This window comes from Ischnura elegans, chromosome 1 (assembly GCF_921293095.1).
Source record: "Ischnura elegans chromosome 1, ioIscEleg1.1, whole genome shotgun sequence".
NCBI lineage: Eukaryota > Metazoa > Arthropoda > Insecta > Odonata > Coenagrionidae > Ischnura > Ischnura elegans.
In genome coordinates this window covers 106,735,231-106,753,121 of record NC_060246.1, presented here as the reverse complement: position 1 = coordinate 106,753,121, position 17,891 = coordinate 106,735,231, and the positions used below count along the sequence as shown (strand labels likewise).

The 17,891-nt window shown below is 37.9% G+C and overlaps 1 protein-coding gene across 2 annotated transcripts in view; it reads left to right on the top strand.

Moving 5' to 3' along the window:
* Positions 1-17,891, top strand: part of LOC124167682 (titin-like) — a 97,851-nt gene that overhangs the window by 49,844 nt on the left and 30,116 nt on the right. For both annotated transcript variants that reach the window (XM_046545679.1, XM_046545671.1), the window contains exons 18-21: positions 3,356-10,318; positions 14,292-14,339; positions 14,430-14,552; positions 16,731-16,883. In XM_046545679.1, the coding sequence (XP_046401635.1) occupies positions 3,356-10,318; positions 14,292-14,339; positions 14,430-14,552; positions 16,731-16,883 (7,287 nt within the window). The remainder of the gene's footprint in view (positions 1-3,355; positions 10,319-14,291; positions 14,340-14,429; positions 14,553-16,730; positions 16,884-17,891) is intronic.

The following is a 17,891-nucleotide window of genomic DNA, read 5'->3' as shown; positions in this document are numbered from 1 at the left end:
GATGATGAAGTAAAAGTTTATGAGGTTGAAACAATGACAGCTGAATCTCCTTCAGACAAGAAAAAAGAAAAGAAAGTGAAGAAAAAATCATCTCAGGTAATTGAAAAAGTTGTCCAAGAAGAGGAAGTCTTGATTCAATTGGCTAAAGAAACAGAGGGAATGGGGCCATCAGAAGAATTGAATGATTTGTTGAAAGAAATTGCTCCTGAGAGAGTGGAGGGTAAGGTATTCTTAACCCCACTCGAAGAAATTCAAGTGCAAGATGTTACTGTGGGAGAAGAGGCCGTATTCATTAAATCTGATAAATTAAAGGAAGAAAAAGTAGAGCAAGAATTGCAGGAACACCTTGCTATTGAGGTTACAGAAGCTCAATCTTTGAGAAGTGTGGGCGAAAAGAAGGATGACAAGCCAAAATCAAGGAAAGCAGAGATGATTGATGATAAAGAGTTAAAAGAGGGATTAGAAGTCACAGAAGTATTAGCTTCTGAAGATACCCAAAAAGAATCCGCAGGTATTTTAGACCATAAGTTTTCCCAGGCAAAGCCTACGCAAGATGAGCAAACATCATTAATAGTGGAGGAAATTGTACCTGATGTCAAGGAAGAAAAATTTATTGAGGAAAAGCCATCAGCTACGGTGGGAAAGAGTCATGTGATGAAGATGAGGGCCTTGCAGGTGTCTGAAGTCATTGTAGAGTCAACTGTTGAAGGGAAAGTCGTAAAAGAATTTGAGAAAGACCATGCGGATGTAATGGAAACTGAAAATGTTACTGACAAAAAAGCTGATGCTGCTAAGCCAATTATTTTGGCATTGGGCAAGGAATCAGATAAGTATTTGCCTGTTGATAGCATCAAGGATTTACCAGAACAACCAGAATTGAAGGCTACTGCACAACAAATACTAGATACTCAAACTTCAGTTACAATTGAAGAAACAATAATGGAAGATAAGGAAGAACCAATTCAAGAGATGAAGAAAAAGAAGACAAAAGCGGTGAAATTAGTCAGTGAGCAGTCTGCACTGGAAATTACTCAGGTAATTCCTGAGGAAGCAACGGATGATAAACTGAAGCAAGAACTATTTAATACAGAGAAAGCATCTCTTCAAGATGTTGCCTCTCTTGAAATGAAGGCTGAAGAAACAAGAGAGAATGTTTTAGGCATAGGGCAGCAAAAGACTGAAGATGCGAAGTTTGAAAAACCTGTGGAACTGTCATTAAAAGAGCAGATGGAAGAAAAACCATTGGGAACCTTTGAAGAGAGGTTCCCTTTGCATGTGGAAGAAGTGATGACAGAAGGGGTTATTGACAAAGTGTTAGATTTTGAAAAGCCTCAAGAAATGAAATCCATAATTGATATTCAAGAACAAAGTGCACTCGAAATTTCACATACCATCACACAGGACAGCACAATGGAAGTAACTGAAGCAATGGAGCAGCCTCAATCATTGGAGATTTCTGAAGAAGGGGTTCATTCTGTTACACCTACTATTCAGAGAACCATAACAATGCAACTTGGAGAGTTGAAGACTGATACTATTTCCTCAGAACATCTGGAGGCTATTCCAAGTATGATTCCTGTCCCAGAGAAGGCGGAGGAAAATGTAATTTCTCATATATCTTTAACAGTGTCTGAAACGTTTACTGAAGAAGCAAAAGAAAACATATCAGAATCCATGGTTCCAGTAGAGAGGAAGGGGGAGATGCAGTATCCAAGGCAAGAGGCACTAGAAATTTCTGAGGTGACTCCTGATGAACTGATGCTTGATAAAATTGTAGAAGATAGTCCATCATCTGACACTGCATCTGAAAAATTTATAAAGCCTCTGACTGATACAGTTAAGAAGAGTGAAATTGAGATTTTAAAGCTTGGTGCAGAACATCGTGGGGATATAATAAGTGATAAATTGGAGGAACTCAAAACTGTGTCAGAGTCTGCCAAAAATGCCGCTACACTTTTAGATGTCAAGGAACCAGTCACTGTTGAAGAAATATCTCCTTTTGATGCCAAAGAAAATATTTTGGATAGTCCTCAGACTAAGCCTGAAAGAGCTGCTGCTATTATCAGTGAAAAGGGAGCCCTTCAAGTTTCAGAAACTACTCCAGATGATAAAGAACAAAATATGTCCACTGTGAAACCAACTGAAGATACTGCTAAAGAAGCTAGTGTTTTCCTCAAAAGACAGGCTGCAGAAATGCATGAGACACTGACTCTAGAGGACACTCCTGAAATTAATGTTGAAAGGGCAGGTACTGATCAAGCAAAGGCAGATATCATCCCTCAGCAATCAGTCATTATTGAGGAAAAATTGCCTGAGATCAAGGATGTTCCTCTGGATGAGCGAAAGAAGCCCATGGAGGCTAACGCTAAGGCATTTAAAGAACCTCAAGAGGCCATTTCTGTTTTAGAAGTCATCCCTGGAAGCCAGGAGGGAGAAAAATGCATCACTGATATTCCTAAAATGGAGAAGGTGATCCCAATAGATGATAAAAATGATGAAGTCTCATTGGCTACTCAAGAGAAACCAACCATCCTGGCCAGTGGAAAAACAGAATTATTTGATACAGTTTTTGAAGAAGCATCTCCTATTGTTAAAGAGCCCACTACAGTTGACTTAGACGTCAAACAAGTTGTTTGTACTGAGGAGAAGTATGATCATGAGGTTCTTTCTACAATTATCCATAAAAAAGCTGAAGTCCCTCAAGAGGAGGCATCTTTACCTCTCTCAAAGCCTGAATCTTTGGAAGATGTTCCCAAAGTTATTCCAGCAGAAATAGTTCAACCTGAAAAGGAAGAAAAGGTGTTGGATAAGCCAGAAAAAATTGCAATTGACCAAAAAGAAATATTGGACGGTAGGATAGAGGATGCACCCAAAAAGTCGTTGGAAACAGGAATTGAAAAACCTAAAGATATTCTGGAAAAGACCACACTTAGGGAGGATGAAAGGAAGGAAGATAAACCTACACAAGAAACTGGGGAGGGTGAAATCGAAAAATCCACTCAAGAGACACCACAAAACACTGGCCTCATTACTACTATTACACCGGACACAAGCTTGGCCAAAACCAGAGAAAAGACTAAGATGGATGCCACAGCATTGGAAACTCTACCTGAAACAGTCACTGACATCCATGTGACACCTGAGCAGTTGAATAATACTGAAAAGGAAGTTGATAAGGGTGAAAGCCCTTCCACCACGCCACTTACACCTAAATTAACAACTTCAATACCCAAAATATCTACAACTGTTCCATTGGAGAATACAATAATGACAACCACCACATCAATACAAGAGAAATTGAAAGAGGGAGAAGAACCTATGCAATTAACCAAACTGGATACTGACTTATTTCCAGGTAAAATCATCGAAGCTGAGGATGAAATGGATGAAAGTGGAAAGGTAAGCAAAGAAGGTGAAGAGGATGTACGGGATGAACCAAGGAGAATCCAACCTGATGAAGAAACCGAGGAACCTAGAAAGAGGAAAAAGAAAGTACAAATACAAAGAACATCAGAAGTTGTGGAAGAGATAGGTATAGACCAAAGGACTAGAGATATAGTGGATTTCAAGCCGAAGGAAGAAAAGCCAGAAGTAACGATGGAGATTATTCAAATGGGGAAAGAGGAATTCAAAGTAGAAGAAGTGGTGGTGAAAAAGAAGACAAAAAGATTACCTAAGGTAACTCAAGCTACTGAAGAGGTGGTCATTGAGGAAATTACTGAAAAAATGCCTGAGAAAAGGGTCACATTTGAAGTGGTGGATGAAAAAACAACTCCCGAAGAAAAAGAATCAGTAGAGAAAATTACAATTAAGAAAACAACAAGGAAGAAAAAATTGCTCAAAAAGGCAGAAGATACTGTAGAAAAGGTGGATGAGGAGTCAGTAGAAGTTCTTCCCACGGATGTGCCAAAATCTGTGGAAGGTGTTGAAAAGCTTATTCCAGAAGAAACAATAACCATCTCCGAAGTTGAAATAAAGGAAGCACCTAAAAAGAAAAAGAAGCCAAAGGTTCCTAAGACTGAGGAAGAAAAGGTCGAGGAAGAGAAGGTAGAAGTTATTCCAGAGGAGAAACCAAAGGTTGAAAAGGCGGAAGAGAAGGAAGAGCCACTTGAGAAGGTGGAGATACATGAAACTGAGGTTAAGGAGGCTCCTAAGAAAAAGAAGAAGCCAAAGGTACCTCAGGCAGATGAGGAACAGATTGAGGAGGAGAAGGTAGAAGTCATTCCAGAGGAGAAACCAGAGATCCAGAAGGCTGAAGAGAAAGTAATACCAGAAGAAAAGGTAGAGATTCATGAAACAGAAGTCAAAGAGGCACCTAAAAAGAAAAAGAAGCCAAAGGTTCCTAAGACTGAGGAAGAAAAGGTCGAGGAGGAGAGGGTAGAAGTAATACCTGAGGAGAAACCAAAGGTTGAAAAGGCAGAAAGGAAGGAAGAGCCAGTTGAAAAGGTGGAGATACATGAAACGGAGGTGAAGGAGGCTCCTAAGAAAAAGAAGAAGCCAAAGGTACCTAAGGCAGATGAGGAACAGATTGAGGAGGAGAAAGTAGAAGTTATTCCAGAGGAGAAGCCAGAGATCCAGAAGGCTGAAGAGAAAGTAATACCTGAAGAAAAGATAGAGATTCATGAAACAGAAGTCAAAGAGGCACCTAAAAAGAAAAAGAAGCCAAAGGTTCCTAAGACTGAGGAAGAAAAGGTCGAGGAAGAGAAGGTAGAAGTTATTCCAGAGGAGAAACCAAAGGTTGAAAAGGCGGAAGAGAAGGAAGAGCCACTTGAGAAGGTGGAGATACATGAAACTGAGGTTAAGGAGGCTCCTAAGAAAAAGAAGAAGCCAAAGGTACCTCAGGCAGATGAGGAACAGATTGAGGAGGAGAAGGTAGAAGTTATTCCAGAGGAGAAGCCAGAGATCCAGAAGGCTGAAGAGAAAGTAATACCTGAAGAAAAGATAGAGATTCATGAAACAGAAGTCAAAGAGGCACCTAAAAAGAAAAAGAAGCCAAAGGTTCCTAAGACTGAGGAAGAAAAGGTCGAGGAAGAGAAGGTAGAAGTTATTCCAGAGGAGAAACCAAAGGTTGAAAAGGCGGAAGAGAAGGAAAAGCCACTTGAGAAGGTGGAGATACATGAAACTGAAGTGAAGGAGGCTCCTAAGAAAAAGAAGAAGCCAAAGGTACCTCAGGCAGATGAGGAACAGATTGAGGAGGAGAAGGTAGAAGTCATTCCAGAGGAGAAACCAGACACCCAGAAGGCTGAAGAGAAAGTAATACCAGAAGAAAAGGTAGAGATTCATGAAACAGAAGTCAAAGAGGCACCAAAGAAAAAGAAGAAGCCAAAGGTTCCTAAGACTGAGGAAGAAAAGGTTGAGGAAGAGAAGGTAGAAGTAATACCTGAGGAGAAACCAGAGGTGGAAAAGGCAGAAGAGAAAGAAGAGCCACTTGAAAAGGTAGAGATACATGAAACGGAGGTTAAGGAGGCTCCCAAGAAAAAGAGGAAGCCAATTAAAAAGGCTGAGGATGTTGAAGAAAAGGTTGAAGAAGAAAAGACTGAAATTCTTCCAGAGGAAAAACCAAAGACTGAGGAAGGTGTCGAGAAAGAAATCCCAGAGGAAAAGGTTTCTGTCTCAGAGGTTGAAGTCAAGGAGGCTCCTAAAAAGAAGAAGAAGCCAAAGGTTCCTAAGACTGAGGAAGAAAAGGTGGAGGAGGAGAAGGTAGAAGTAATACCTGAGGAGAAACCAGAGGTGGAAAAGGCAGAAGAAAAGGAAGAGCCACTTGAGAAGGTGGAGATACATGAAACGGAGGTGAAGGAAGCTCCCAAGAAAAAGAGGAAGCCAATTAAAAAGGCTGAGGATGTTGAAGAGAAGGTAGAAGAAGAGAAGGCTGAAGTTCTTCCAGAGGAAAAACCAAAGACTGAGGAAGGTGTCGAGAAAGAAATCCCAGAGGAAAAGGTTTCTGTCTCAGAGGTTGAAGTCAAGGAGGCTCCTAAAAGGAAAAAGCAAAAGGTTCCTAAGAATGAGGAAGAAAAGGTTGAGGAAGAGAAGGTAGAAGTTATTCCAGAGGAGAAACCAAAGGTTGAAAAGGCGGAAGAGAAGGAAGAGCCACTTGAGAAGGTGGAGATACATGAAACTGAAGTGAAGGAGGCTCCTAAGAAAAAGAAGAAGCCAAAGGTACCTCAGGCAGATGAGGAACAGATTGAGGAGGAGAAGGTAGAAGTCATTCCAGAGGAGAAACCAGAGATCCAGAAGGCTGAAGAGAAAGTAATACCAGAAGAAAAGGTAGAGATTCATGAAACAGAAGTCAAAGAGGCACCAAAGAAAAAGAAGAAGCCAAAGGTTCCTAAGACTGAGGAAGAAAAGGTTGAGGAAGAGAAGGTAGAAGTAATACCTGAGGAGAAACCAGAGGTGGAAAAGGCAGAAGAGAAAGAAGAGCCACTTGAAAAGGTAGAGATACATGAAACGGAGGTTAAGGAGGCTCCCAAGAAAAAGAGGAAGCCAATTAAAAAGGCTGAGGATGTTGAAGAAAAGGTGGAAGAAGAAAAGACTGAAATTCTTCCAGAGGAAAAACCAAAGACTGAGGAAGGCGTTGAGAAAGAAATCCCAGAGGAAAAGGTTTCTGTCTCAGAGGTTGAAGTCAAGGAGGTTCCTAAAAAGAAGAAGAAGCCAAAGGTTCCTAAGACTGAGGAAGAAAAGGTCGAGGAAGAGAAGGTAGAAGTTATTCCAGAGGAGAAACCAGGGGTTGAAAAGGCAGAAGAAAAAGAAGAACCAGTGGAGAAGGTAGAAATACATGAAACAGAAGTTAAGGAGGCACCTAAGCGCAAAAAGAAGGTTCCCAAGAAACCCGTAGAAATTGAGGAGAAACCCAAGGAAGTTCCAGAATCACCAGAAGAAGAAGAAACTCCTGCAGAAGCTAAACCTAGTGTTGAAGAGGAAGAGGAAGTCATTGCTGGTGTTAAGAAGGTGGTTAAGAAAAAGAAGAAAATAATCAAGAAGGCTGATGAGGTTGGAGAAGTTAGTCCAGTACCTGAGTCTGTTGAAGAAAAAACAGAGGAATCACCAAAGCCAGTTGAGAAGCCCAAGCCTACTTTGCAGAAAATGGTTATCGAAAGAAAAAAGATGAATGCTAAAAAGGTTCAAGTAGTCCAAGTTCAGCCAGAAACACCTCTATTCTGTCAAGTTAAACTGCGTAAATCCTCAATACAAAAGAGGGAAATTGAGAAAGTTAAGGTGGAACAAGTTAGACTTAAGGGTGTTGCAAAAGAGGTTGAGTTTTCTGCGGAGCCTACTCCCTTGCAAATTACTGAGCTTAATGCTTATCCTCAACAGGGTCACTTGAGTCGCAATACTGCTGAGGCTCTTAAGTATGAAAAAGAACATCCTGAAAAGTTTAAGCCTAAGAAGAAACCGAAAGCAAAACTGGAGGAATTTGACATTGATGATGATGTTCTAGAGAGACCAAAACTTGAGAAGGTTGAAAAAATAGAATGGCCTGAGCGTAAGCCAAAAAAGAAAAAGGAAGAAATTGTGCCTGAAGAGAAAAAGCTTGTGATTGGTAAGGGAAAGATTCCAGAGGAAGAGATTGCTCAGGAGACTGTTAAGCTGAAGAAAGTGCCTGAGAAACCAGCTCAAGAAGAAGTGATTGAAGAGAAGGTAATTAAAAAACCTAAACCTGAGGAGGTTAAGATTAGGGATGAACCTGATGTTAAAGAAATTGAAGCCCCCAAACTTGGCAAGTATAGGGGAGGCATTGAAGGACCAGAGGATGAAATGCCTGATGAGGAGAGACCAGATGAAATCCCAGAAATCCCATCTGATACAGAGAAACCTAAAAAGAAAAGGCCTTCAAAAGTTAAGGTGGAAGATCTGCCAGAGGAGCGAAAGATCCCCATGGGCAAGGGAAAACCTCCAGCACCCCCAGAAGAAATTACTATTGGTATCAAGAAACCCATTCCTGGTGTTCCAGAAATACCAGAGCCAGAAACCATTACACTGAAACCATGGGTGAAGGAAAGACCAGAAGAAGACAAGGAGAAAACTCAGGAAACAGAACTTGTTTTCAAGCCAGAAGATAAAGAACATGTTCCTGAGGAAATAGAACCAAAGAAATTTACAATTGATGATGATGAAAAGGAAAAGAAAAAGAGGAAGAAAAAGAAGGAGCCTGAAAAAATAGTTGAGGAAAAGATTGAACCACAGAAAGTAGCGGAACAAATTCCAGAGGTCAAGGAAGATGAAAAACCTGAGGTGCCAAAAGAAGAGAAACCAGAGGAGGCAGTAGTGGTGGAAGAGATACCTCTTAAGCCAGTTCTTAAGGAGGAAGAACCGGAGAAACCTAAAGTTGAGGAAATTCCTGAAGTGCCTCAGGTTGTTACTTTGATAAAGAAAAAGAAGCCTTTGAAAGTGGATGAATTGGAGGAACTTGTTACAGTGAAGAAAGAGAAAAAAGAAGAGGAGGAAGTTGCAGAAGAGATTATCATCAAGAAAGCACCCACGAAAGTTATTCCAGATGAAGAATCTGATGTGGTTGTAATTAAGAGAGTGAAACCAATAATTCCTTCTGAGGAAGAGCCTGAGGAAACAGTTACTTTAAAACCTAAAAAGCCTGTAGAAGAGACTTCTGAAGAGATTGTATTGATCAAGAAGAAACCTTTGCCTTTGGTTGAAGACGATGCCTCGGCTGAAGTCACAGTGAAAAGGGTTAAGGAAGTCCATTTCAAGGAAGAAGCAGAAATTATTGAAGAAATTACATTGAAAAGAGAGGAACCAAAACCCGAAGAGGAAGTTACGGAGCAAGTTGTCTTTAAAAAGAAGAAGCCCAAGAAGTCTGAAAAGCCTGTTGAAGAGACTGTTGCAGAAATTTCCTTGAAGAAGCCGGTGGTTCCAGAAGATGTTCCAGAAGAAAAAGTTACACTCAAAGTACAAAAGCCTGTTCAGCCAAAAGTGGAGGAAGAAGCTGTTGAGATTACTCTTAAGAAAATTCAGCCAGTTGAAGAAATTGAAGAAGAGGTGACATTAAAGAAAAAGAAACCTAAACCTGTTGAAGAAGTGTCAGCAGAGGTATCATTGAAGAAGAAAATTCCTAAGAAACCCAAAGAAGAAGAATCTTCAGCTGAAGTTACTCTTAAGAAACCGAAGAAACTGACTGTGGAAGAGGTTGAAGACGTTACTGAGGAAGTTACTTTGAAGAAGAAGAAAGTACCCAAGCCAACAATAGAAGAAGCTGCTGATGAAGTTACTATCAAGAGGGTTGAAGTTCTTCCTGAGGAAAAGCCTGAAGAAGTTATTATTAAGAAAAAACTTCCTGAAGAACCTAAGCCAGATGATGTGTTTGAGGAAGTGACCATCACTAAGAAGCCTGAGACTACTGAGGTTGTTAGTGAAGAAGTGGTGGTGAAAAAGAAAAAGCCCAAGAAACCAAAGGTGGAAGTGGAGGAAGAAGAAGTTACAATAAAGAAAATAGAGCCCAAGGAAAAGCCCGAACCAGAGGTGGAAGAGTTTGTTCTCAAGAAAGGAAAGAAACCAGTCGCCACCAAAGAAGTGGAGGAAGTATCTGAGGAGATCACAATCAAAAGAAAAGAATCTGTTGAAAAGCCTGAGGATGTTGCAGAGGAAATCACTGTAAGGAAGATAAGGAAGGCTCCAAAGAAACCTGTAGTGGAGGAGATAGCTGAGGAGTTTACCCTTAAAAAGGAACCGAAAAAGAAGGAAGAAATCGTGGAAGAGGAGATACAAACTGTGACTTTCAAGCCCAAAGCACCAAAAATAAAGCAGGAAATTGAGCAAGAATTCAAGATTAAATCAAATACATGGGAAGAAGAGGAAGTGAATTTATCAAAAACTCTTAGAATCAAAAAGCAGAAGCCCCAGACTTTTGGTGAAGAAACTGGTGAAGAAACTATTAGGATCACCGAGGAATATGAGGTTGAAGGAGAACCTGAAATCATTGAAGAGGAAGTGGTGGAAGTAGAATTCAGGAAGAAACCCAAGAAAAAGCAGCCAGATTATGTGGTGCAAGAAGTTGAAGATACAGAAACTACAGTGAAGAGACGGGGCTCTAGGGAAATAGAAGATGTTGATGCTGAAGGATATTACACAAGGCGAGCTTCTCATCCACAAGGATTGGAGAGTATTGAAGAGACATTCCAAATCAAAAGGCCAAAGAAGCACGAGGAAGAAAAGCAGCCCTATGAAGTTGAAGATATTGAGGAGGAGTTCAGCATTGATTTGGGAAGGAGAATGTCCCGTGAAGTTCCTGAAGGATCGGATTATGGAGAGGATTCCTTGCAGCTGAAACTGAAGTCCAAGCGGAAGCCAGTGATGACCAGTTTTGAAGGTTAACTTTAACCTTTTTTTATTCCATTAAAATGCATTTTTTTCTGCTTATTTATAAGCATGTTTTAGGGATTTTATTTTAATTTTTCTTTTTTGTTTAATAATATGATCCTGCTTGAGTGCAATAAAAATTATAGTATTACATGGTGCCAGTAATTTTTTTATTGAGCGCACAAAATTAAATTCTAATGAGTCAACTCCTTATTTCTTGTCATTGAGAACCTTTTCGCCTATTAGGCTTTGAATATATTCTTTTTTGTTGCTACTAACTTTATTGCTTTCTTTTGAATATTTTAATTTGCATATTAATTTTGAATTTTGCTTTTAGGTTGTCCTCGTTAGCCCTATTTTTTTTACCAGTATTCCATCTATTTTTTACGGCACCATTTCTAATCTTCAAGCCAATTTTTATTTCCAGTTGAATTTTGGTTGTGTGTGTAAAATAACAAATGCTGTAAGTATTTTTTGCATTGCATACATATTTATTTTTTAATCAAGTGTCACATACATTGAATTATTAGGGCTCTTGACTGCTTCATTTCTTAGGCAAATAGAATAATAACTGCAAAATTTCTCCTAGTACATGGGAGGAGTGGAGAGAAGGAGAACTTAATCACACTAGACCAATGTAACCTTCAAATTGTTGAATCAATATGTAGTTGTAGTTATGAATTAAGGAATTTTTAAATGGCATAGAAACCCTAATGCATAACATGCTGGAGTCTTTCTGTGAAGTGCCTAATAAGATAAGGCAGTGAAATTGACCCACTTGCTATCGAAAAAAAGGCTGGTGAATTAAAAGTGAAATGGTTTTTTTTTACAATAAATATCTCTGTTTCAAATGAAGATATTTAAAATATAACAAATGTCAGAATAAGTTCTTGAAAGAGGCATGTAGAACTTCACATTATTAAATACTATGCTCTTAATTATAATTTTGCCAAGCCTCTAAAGCTTACAAAAAGTTGATGTTCCTTAAATTTCAAAGATAGTAGAGTTAAAAAATATACTCTGCTACTTATTACACGCTTAGAATTCTTTCTGTTCAGTAAATATGAGAGAAAAAGGCTGTTTCCTCAGTTTTGGCCATTTATCATCATTTTAAACTCTCTTATTGCTGGGATGCTCTATCTAGAAGAAAATGTCTGTTAATGATGGGTTTTTAATTTTTATTCCCATGTTCAACCATTGCAAAAATTCTGGAAAAAATCAAGAATGGTAGAGGACACATTGGCTCACATTAGTATCTTTTTTAATCAGATGTTGCTATGAAATAGAAGGAACTTCATCTCTTTGTAATCTTTAATTGCCTGCCAAAATTCTAATTGAGCGCATAAAATACCGAAATATAAACTACCAGTTTGCTCTTTTTATAATCTATTCTTATGTTTTTAAAAGTTTCAACATCTTAATTGCAAGCCGAGATTTTTATATAAAGCTATATATGTATAGTCCAGCCTTGGTGGCAATGGGTGTCTTCTGCACAGGGGGTCTATTCTGCACTGGCTGGCAGCTAAAATCATGAACTACTGCACCCCAAGGGTTAACACCAATTCATTAGCGGCATGTGATTGACAGCACTCTTTTTTAAAGAAAAGTGAAAGCCTATCAATTCATGTATGTGATACTTGTTTTTTGCATTCTTAATAAATTCAAAAAACCGAGGGTCTTGCATGTATATTTGGTTCATAAGTTTAACTTTTTTGTCAACGCATTATGTTTATGCTGAGCTTGTACATTCATTTGAGAAAAAATGAATACTAGGTATCTATCAAACTGTATCACATTATTGTCAGACAAATATTAGAGCTGAAAGTTAGCATTATTTATAAAATTCTGTGAATCCTCACAGATGGACCATTCAACATGAAAGAGGTCAAATTGTCTATCAACTTAAAATGACTCGCAATGTCAATTATTAATAAGCATTCTTTATTTTGTAGTTTTTCCTGTGGCATCCTTAGCAATAATCAAAATTTGTTGTTATGTGAGAAATGATATTAAATGTTTGTTTGAAAAGTTCTGTGGTCCGGTTAAGTTGGGTTGTCACTTTGCCCCTGTCATGGAAATTTTAGTGGATTTAGTTGCCAATGCAGCTGACAAAATCATGAGTTGGAAAATGAAATGAAGCCCTGTCAATAGGATGTCTTTAATATCTTATTCTAAATTGGCCTCCATGCCCTTTTCCTGGTATTCAAATGCTCAAAATCACAAAGTATCTATTGAAAAATAGTTTTAAAGTAGCCTACCCATACAAAAAAAGGTGTGCAGGGACTGTACTAAAGCCACACTGTAACTGTGCTGAAGGGACTGTACTGTGACTCTACTGCACTTAAATTGAAACATCTCAGTACAGTTATAGAACAGCTACAGTGCAGTTGCCATAGCACAGTTTTTACTATAATACTCTTTCCTTGAATCAATAATTGACAGCCTATATGTAGCTATTGCATTCCCTCTAGATCTTATTGAAAACAAGAAGCAGAATTAAATCAAGATAGGCTTATTAGCAAAGATATATAGTTCCCTTTTTAGGTGTTTGTGAAGATTGGTTGTCTGATCCAACCTGAAAACAGCATAGATCGAGATATAACAGTGACCAAAAGGACTACACTCATTGGAACGTTGACTAGTCAAAGCAAAGAGAGACCATATTCCTGTCAGACACTTGCTGAATTTGTTACGTTCCATTACCTTAATTTAAACAAAGCTGATGGTACTCAAAACATTGATATCGAAACATGTAGGTTCAATGAGAAAATTTGACAAATCCTATTCTGCTCATCAACTGGCACTTCGCATAAAATCCACCAAAATTTACTTCAGTGCTATTTGTCAAGTTGCCACACAAATGCACACCTTGATAATTTTTGTTGATGAAGTTCAAGTTCTTACTCCTTGGAGCACAATAAATGGCAATACGATATGAAAAGAAAAGAAATTTATTGAATACATATATACTCATGATTATAAATATAAAAATGACGGGAAAATCTTGGTAAGGCATAGCCGCTCAATCCATTTGCCTCTTTGGCTGCCATCCTGAAATTACAAGGATTACACATTACATAATTATAGCTAATAAAGTGCACAGGCAAAATCTGATTGTTACAATTTGAGAGATTTATTTTTGAGAAGTTGAGTACTTACCCCCAGGAGCCACGTGTTGCAAACTGCACACCATGCTATCACCTGGAATAGGCCTAAATACAGAGCTTAGTCCAGTTACAGTGCAAATTTAGTGCAGTCACAGCACAGATTTTTTTGTATGGGTAATCTTGTTCAATGTGGGTAACTAAAGTGCTTTTTGTTTTCGAATTAGATTTCACTAAAATTTTTGCCAGGGCGTGTGGCAATTCGGCTTCTTCTATTTTAAGATTTAAATACCAACAGAATTGAGTAGTTAATAAAATATTTTTAATATGCTATGGCTTTGAGATATTTTTTCCATGTAATAATTTTAAGATAATTCAATTTTTTTACTTTGATCCATGCCATAAACTTTTCTGGGTGGAATGGAGGTGACCAACTGAGAAGAGCATTTAGCTGCTAGCCATCTAGAGAGACCTGGATTTTTTAATTACGAATTGCCTTCTGCCCTTTTTGGGGAAAGCTGAAAATAAGTAGCTTAGTAGGAACTAGATTTCTCTGTAAGAATAAATGGCTCTGTGGAAGCCTACCATATCTTGTGTTTCAAGATTGCCTTCGTGCCAATTAATTTGTTATGTGGTTCTTACTAGCCACTTTAATGTCCATCCTCTGTTCCACATTAATGTCAGCTCTGATTATATAGTTTTGTTGGTATTGTCATAATGTTTTGTGCTTGTGTTATTATGCGTTTTCAATAGATGCCAATGTTTTGTGTCCATGTGTGTATCAGTATATTTTTTGTGATGTAATGTGTCTTTGTTTAACGCAACTAATTTAACTTTTTTAGCTGACCATAGAATCTAATTGTTTTCTATAAATTACAGAGGATGCTTCCCTACAAATTACTCAAGGAGCTGTTTTGTTTGAGGATGGTAAGCTGAAATTGATTTTGTTCAACATTGAATGGCACTTACAGTGATTTTGCGATTTTCTCTTACTGGCAATTCTGGATCATTTTACAGATGAAAAGGAGACTATTGTCACAGAAATCAGGGAGGGAGATATGCTATTTGCAATTTGTTCCTACGTGGCAGAAAATGACGAAGCTCTTAATTTAGTTGAAGGAGAGAGGATGTATGTCCTTGGTGAGTATATTTAGAAAATACTGCATTCATTGATTTATATTCATATTACCTATCCTATTTTCTCCCGTAAAACTAACTCTTAGCCTGTATTTAAAGTATAGTCCTCATTCAGTAAATTTTCTTGGTTTATATTTTTATGAGTCCATGTGGTGATTTTAGAGTTTCGTGCTCTTTTGAGCAAATTAACAGAATTCTATGTACATATTGGTAAAACAAGTTTATTTTGTTCAATGGTATCAGACTCAACTATGTGGAAGTTTATATGTATTTGAAAAAGAAAAGAAGACTTTGTTGGTACTTGATACGAAAAGAAGACTATCAGGTACTTAAAGGGTTTTAATATCCGTTTTCTGTGGGTACCGGGACATGAGGGAATAGCCGGGAATGAAATAGTAGACGCTATGGCCAAGGAAGCTCTGAGTAACGAAGATCTTGCCTCAACGCTGGTTCCCTACGAGGACTTAAGAGCATCTCTAAGAAATGCGGTATTTGAAAAATGGAGGGAGTCGTGGAGGATTCTTAATAATAACAAGCTCCGTGGCATCAAGGACATAGTAGCAGCTTGGCCCTCCTCAGCTCGTAGTAATCGGAGAGAGGAAGTAGTACTAACACGATTGAGGATAGGGCACAGCCTCCTGACCAATGCGTATCTCTTTACTGAAGAGAAGGAACCTCCCCAATGCGATGGTTGTAAGTGCCCATTAAGTATTAGACACATCATGTTAGATTGTGTTAAGTACTGCGAAGTGCGAAGACGAAATAATCTAGGGGGAGATCTAAAAACCCTTTTAGGAGATCACCCTACCAACTTAATCTGTACATTTTGGTTTCTCAGAGAAATAAACATTTTTAATAAAGTCTAATTATGCACACTCTTTGAACGAAGACATCAGATGCAGTGGATTACTTTATGCATAAATTTTGTAATTAAATCACACAGTAGTGGTGCAAAATGACGTAGCCGTCGACGCACCCTAAATCCAAACACTACTACTACTATCAGGTACTTGATAATGACCTCTATGGATTGAAACATGTCGTATCGAGGAAATAATTCAGTGGAAGTCAACAAAGTATTATTTTCATTTTCGACAAGTTTATTTCATGATAAATTGCCAATGTAGGCTTGAAAAATTCAATTGACTCAACGATGGGCACAGAATTTCATTGTCGTTGCGTACAAGTGTTGATGCTCCTTCTCCAATGAAATCCGGGATGCTACTCTTTGGCTAAGTGTGCCAAATCCCTGGTCCATTTATTTGAGGGCACCTTGGGTTGCCTGCCTGTCTTCCTCTTGCTGGTGCTACCTTTCAGTGATTTTGCTCATGAAATAAATGCTACGTGTTACCGCCCGTATGGTCTACCTCTACACTGATGTAATTTCGATATCAATTATTCCATGGAGATGCACCTGTTATTTTGTCTATAATTCATGAGTCTTTCTCTGTGCTGGGTTATAGCAACTTCATATTGGTATTCATTATAAAATTATGCATGTAAAGAATATCTCCCTTTTTTAAAAGTGTTGTTTTTTGTTTGTATTCTGCTCAGTTCCAATAAACCGCAAAATGTGCAAAAACCAATCGAACAAAGAAAGTAAGAAAATTAAGTTAGAGAAAAAAGAAATTGAATGCAAAAGGATTAAAAGAATTTTCAGTAGTGATAGATGTAAAATAGTATTTCAAATGAGCAATTTACTTTCTTCCTTTAATTACTAGTTATTTGCACTATCAAGTGAGGATACAGTCCAGTTTTTTTTTAAATTTTTTAAAAGTAAGTGCTCAACTTCCTATTTGAGTCTGAATAAGTTTGAAATCAAGTACAAAATTGATTGAACACAATAAAAGAAGGAATTTGACTGATGGTCACAATCTTAGATTCATCCCAGGTCAGAGAGTTTCTGAGATACACAGAATGGAGAAAGTTCAAGCTCACCATTAGCGCGGACCATGTCAACTGATCTTGTACCATACTGTGGGATATTAATCGAAAAACAAAAACTCTGTGGGTCTTATTAATTTCAAAATCTGTCACAATCGATGGTAAAAAAAACTTGATGAGCTAATTGATAAACCCAGCATGTTCCTCTTCAGGATGTTGTTTGGAAGATCTTGAACATTTTCATGCTAATTTTGATGTTATGTACCTGATGTACCATTTTTAAAAATATTTTTTCAGAATGCCACAACTCAGACTGGTGGTTTGTGAAGAAACATTTGACTGAAGAAAAAGGTTGGGTGCCCGCTCAGTTCCTTAAGGATGAGGTCAGCTATACCCTTTATGTTCAGAGGAAACTGAATGAAAAGATTGATAAACTACCTGTTCTTGAGAGTAAGTGCTCATCACAATAGCCATAGGATGTGTATCTAGGGTATAAATAGTTTTACTTTGATAGTAGCTATTTTATACTTGTTTCCTAAAATATTATATTTTCTGTTATAAGTAGACTTTTCTTAGGTAACATGGATATTTGGGGTATAAATAAAATTCTTCGTTAAAACTTTTGCGGGTGCTCGTAATTATGATTAAAAACTTTTGGGCTATGTCGCCGCATCAATTCTTGGGTGGCCCCAACGTTTCTTGACCGATGCTGGTCAGGAAACGTTGAAAAGTTAGGGAAACGTTGGGGCCACCCAAGAATTGACGCGGTGACATAGCCCAAAAGTTTTTAATCATAATAATAATAAAATTGTTAATTCCATTTTGTTTGGAATAATTTGAAGCAAAAATAAGCCATCAGTTCCAGAGAAGGAATTTTTCCTTTAATTGGAACTCAGTATAGTTGTATAGTTACAGATCATTTAGAACTTCCTATGAACCAGGAATGATAGTCTGCTGGTCTAAAAGTAATTTTCTTCCTTTTGTAGATAGGTATCTTTTTAATGGGACAACTGTTTTTGTTGCACTTTATAACTTTAGAATCTATTGAAACCAGTCATCTCATTAAAAAGTTATTTAAAAGAATTGTTTAATAGCATTTTATTCACCTGTAGGTAATGGAACAGTTCCACTAAATCAACCTGAGGAGATTCCTGACGTGTTCAGGAATGATAACTTAAGTTTCCTTAGCAAAATTTAATTTCCCTTACCTCACATAATTTTCTTCAATGACATGGTCAAAAAAGCTTTTCACCCAATATATTGACAGTGTATTTATCGTATGTGAAGGAAATTGGACCTTGGCCACCTTTCTTCTGCATGCCAATTTACTGCTTCCATTTGGAAGAGCAAAACTAAGGTGATGATGGCAGTTTTCTTCCATTACAACTGCTATTCTCTTAATTTTTTCACAGCATGAAATAAGTATGTATGTACTTGCAAATGATAATCTCAATTGTA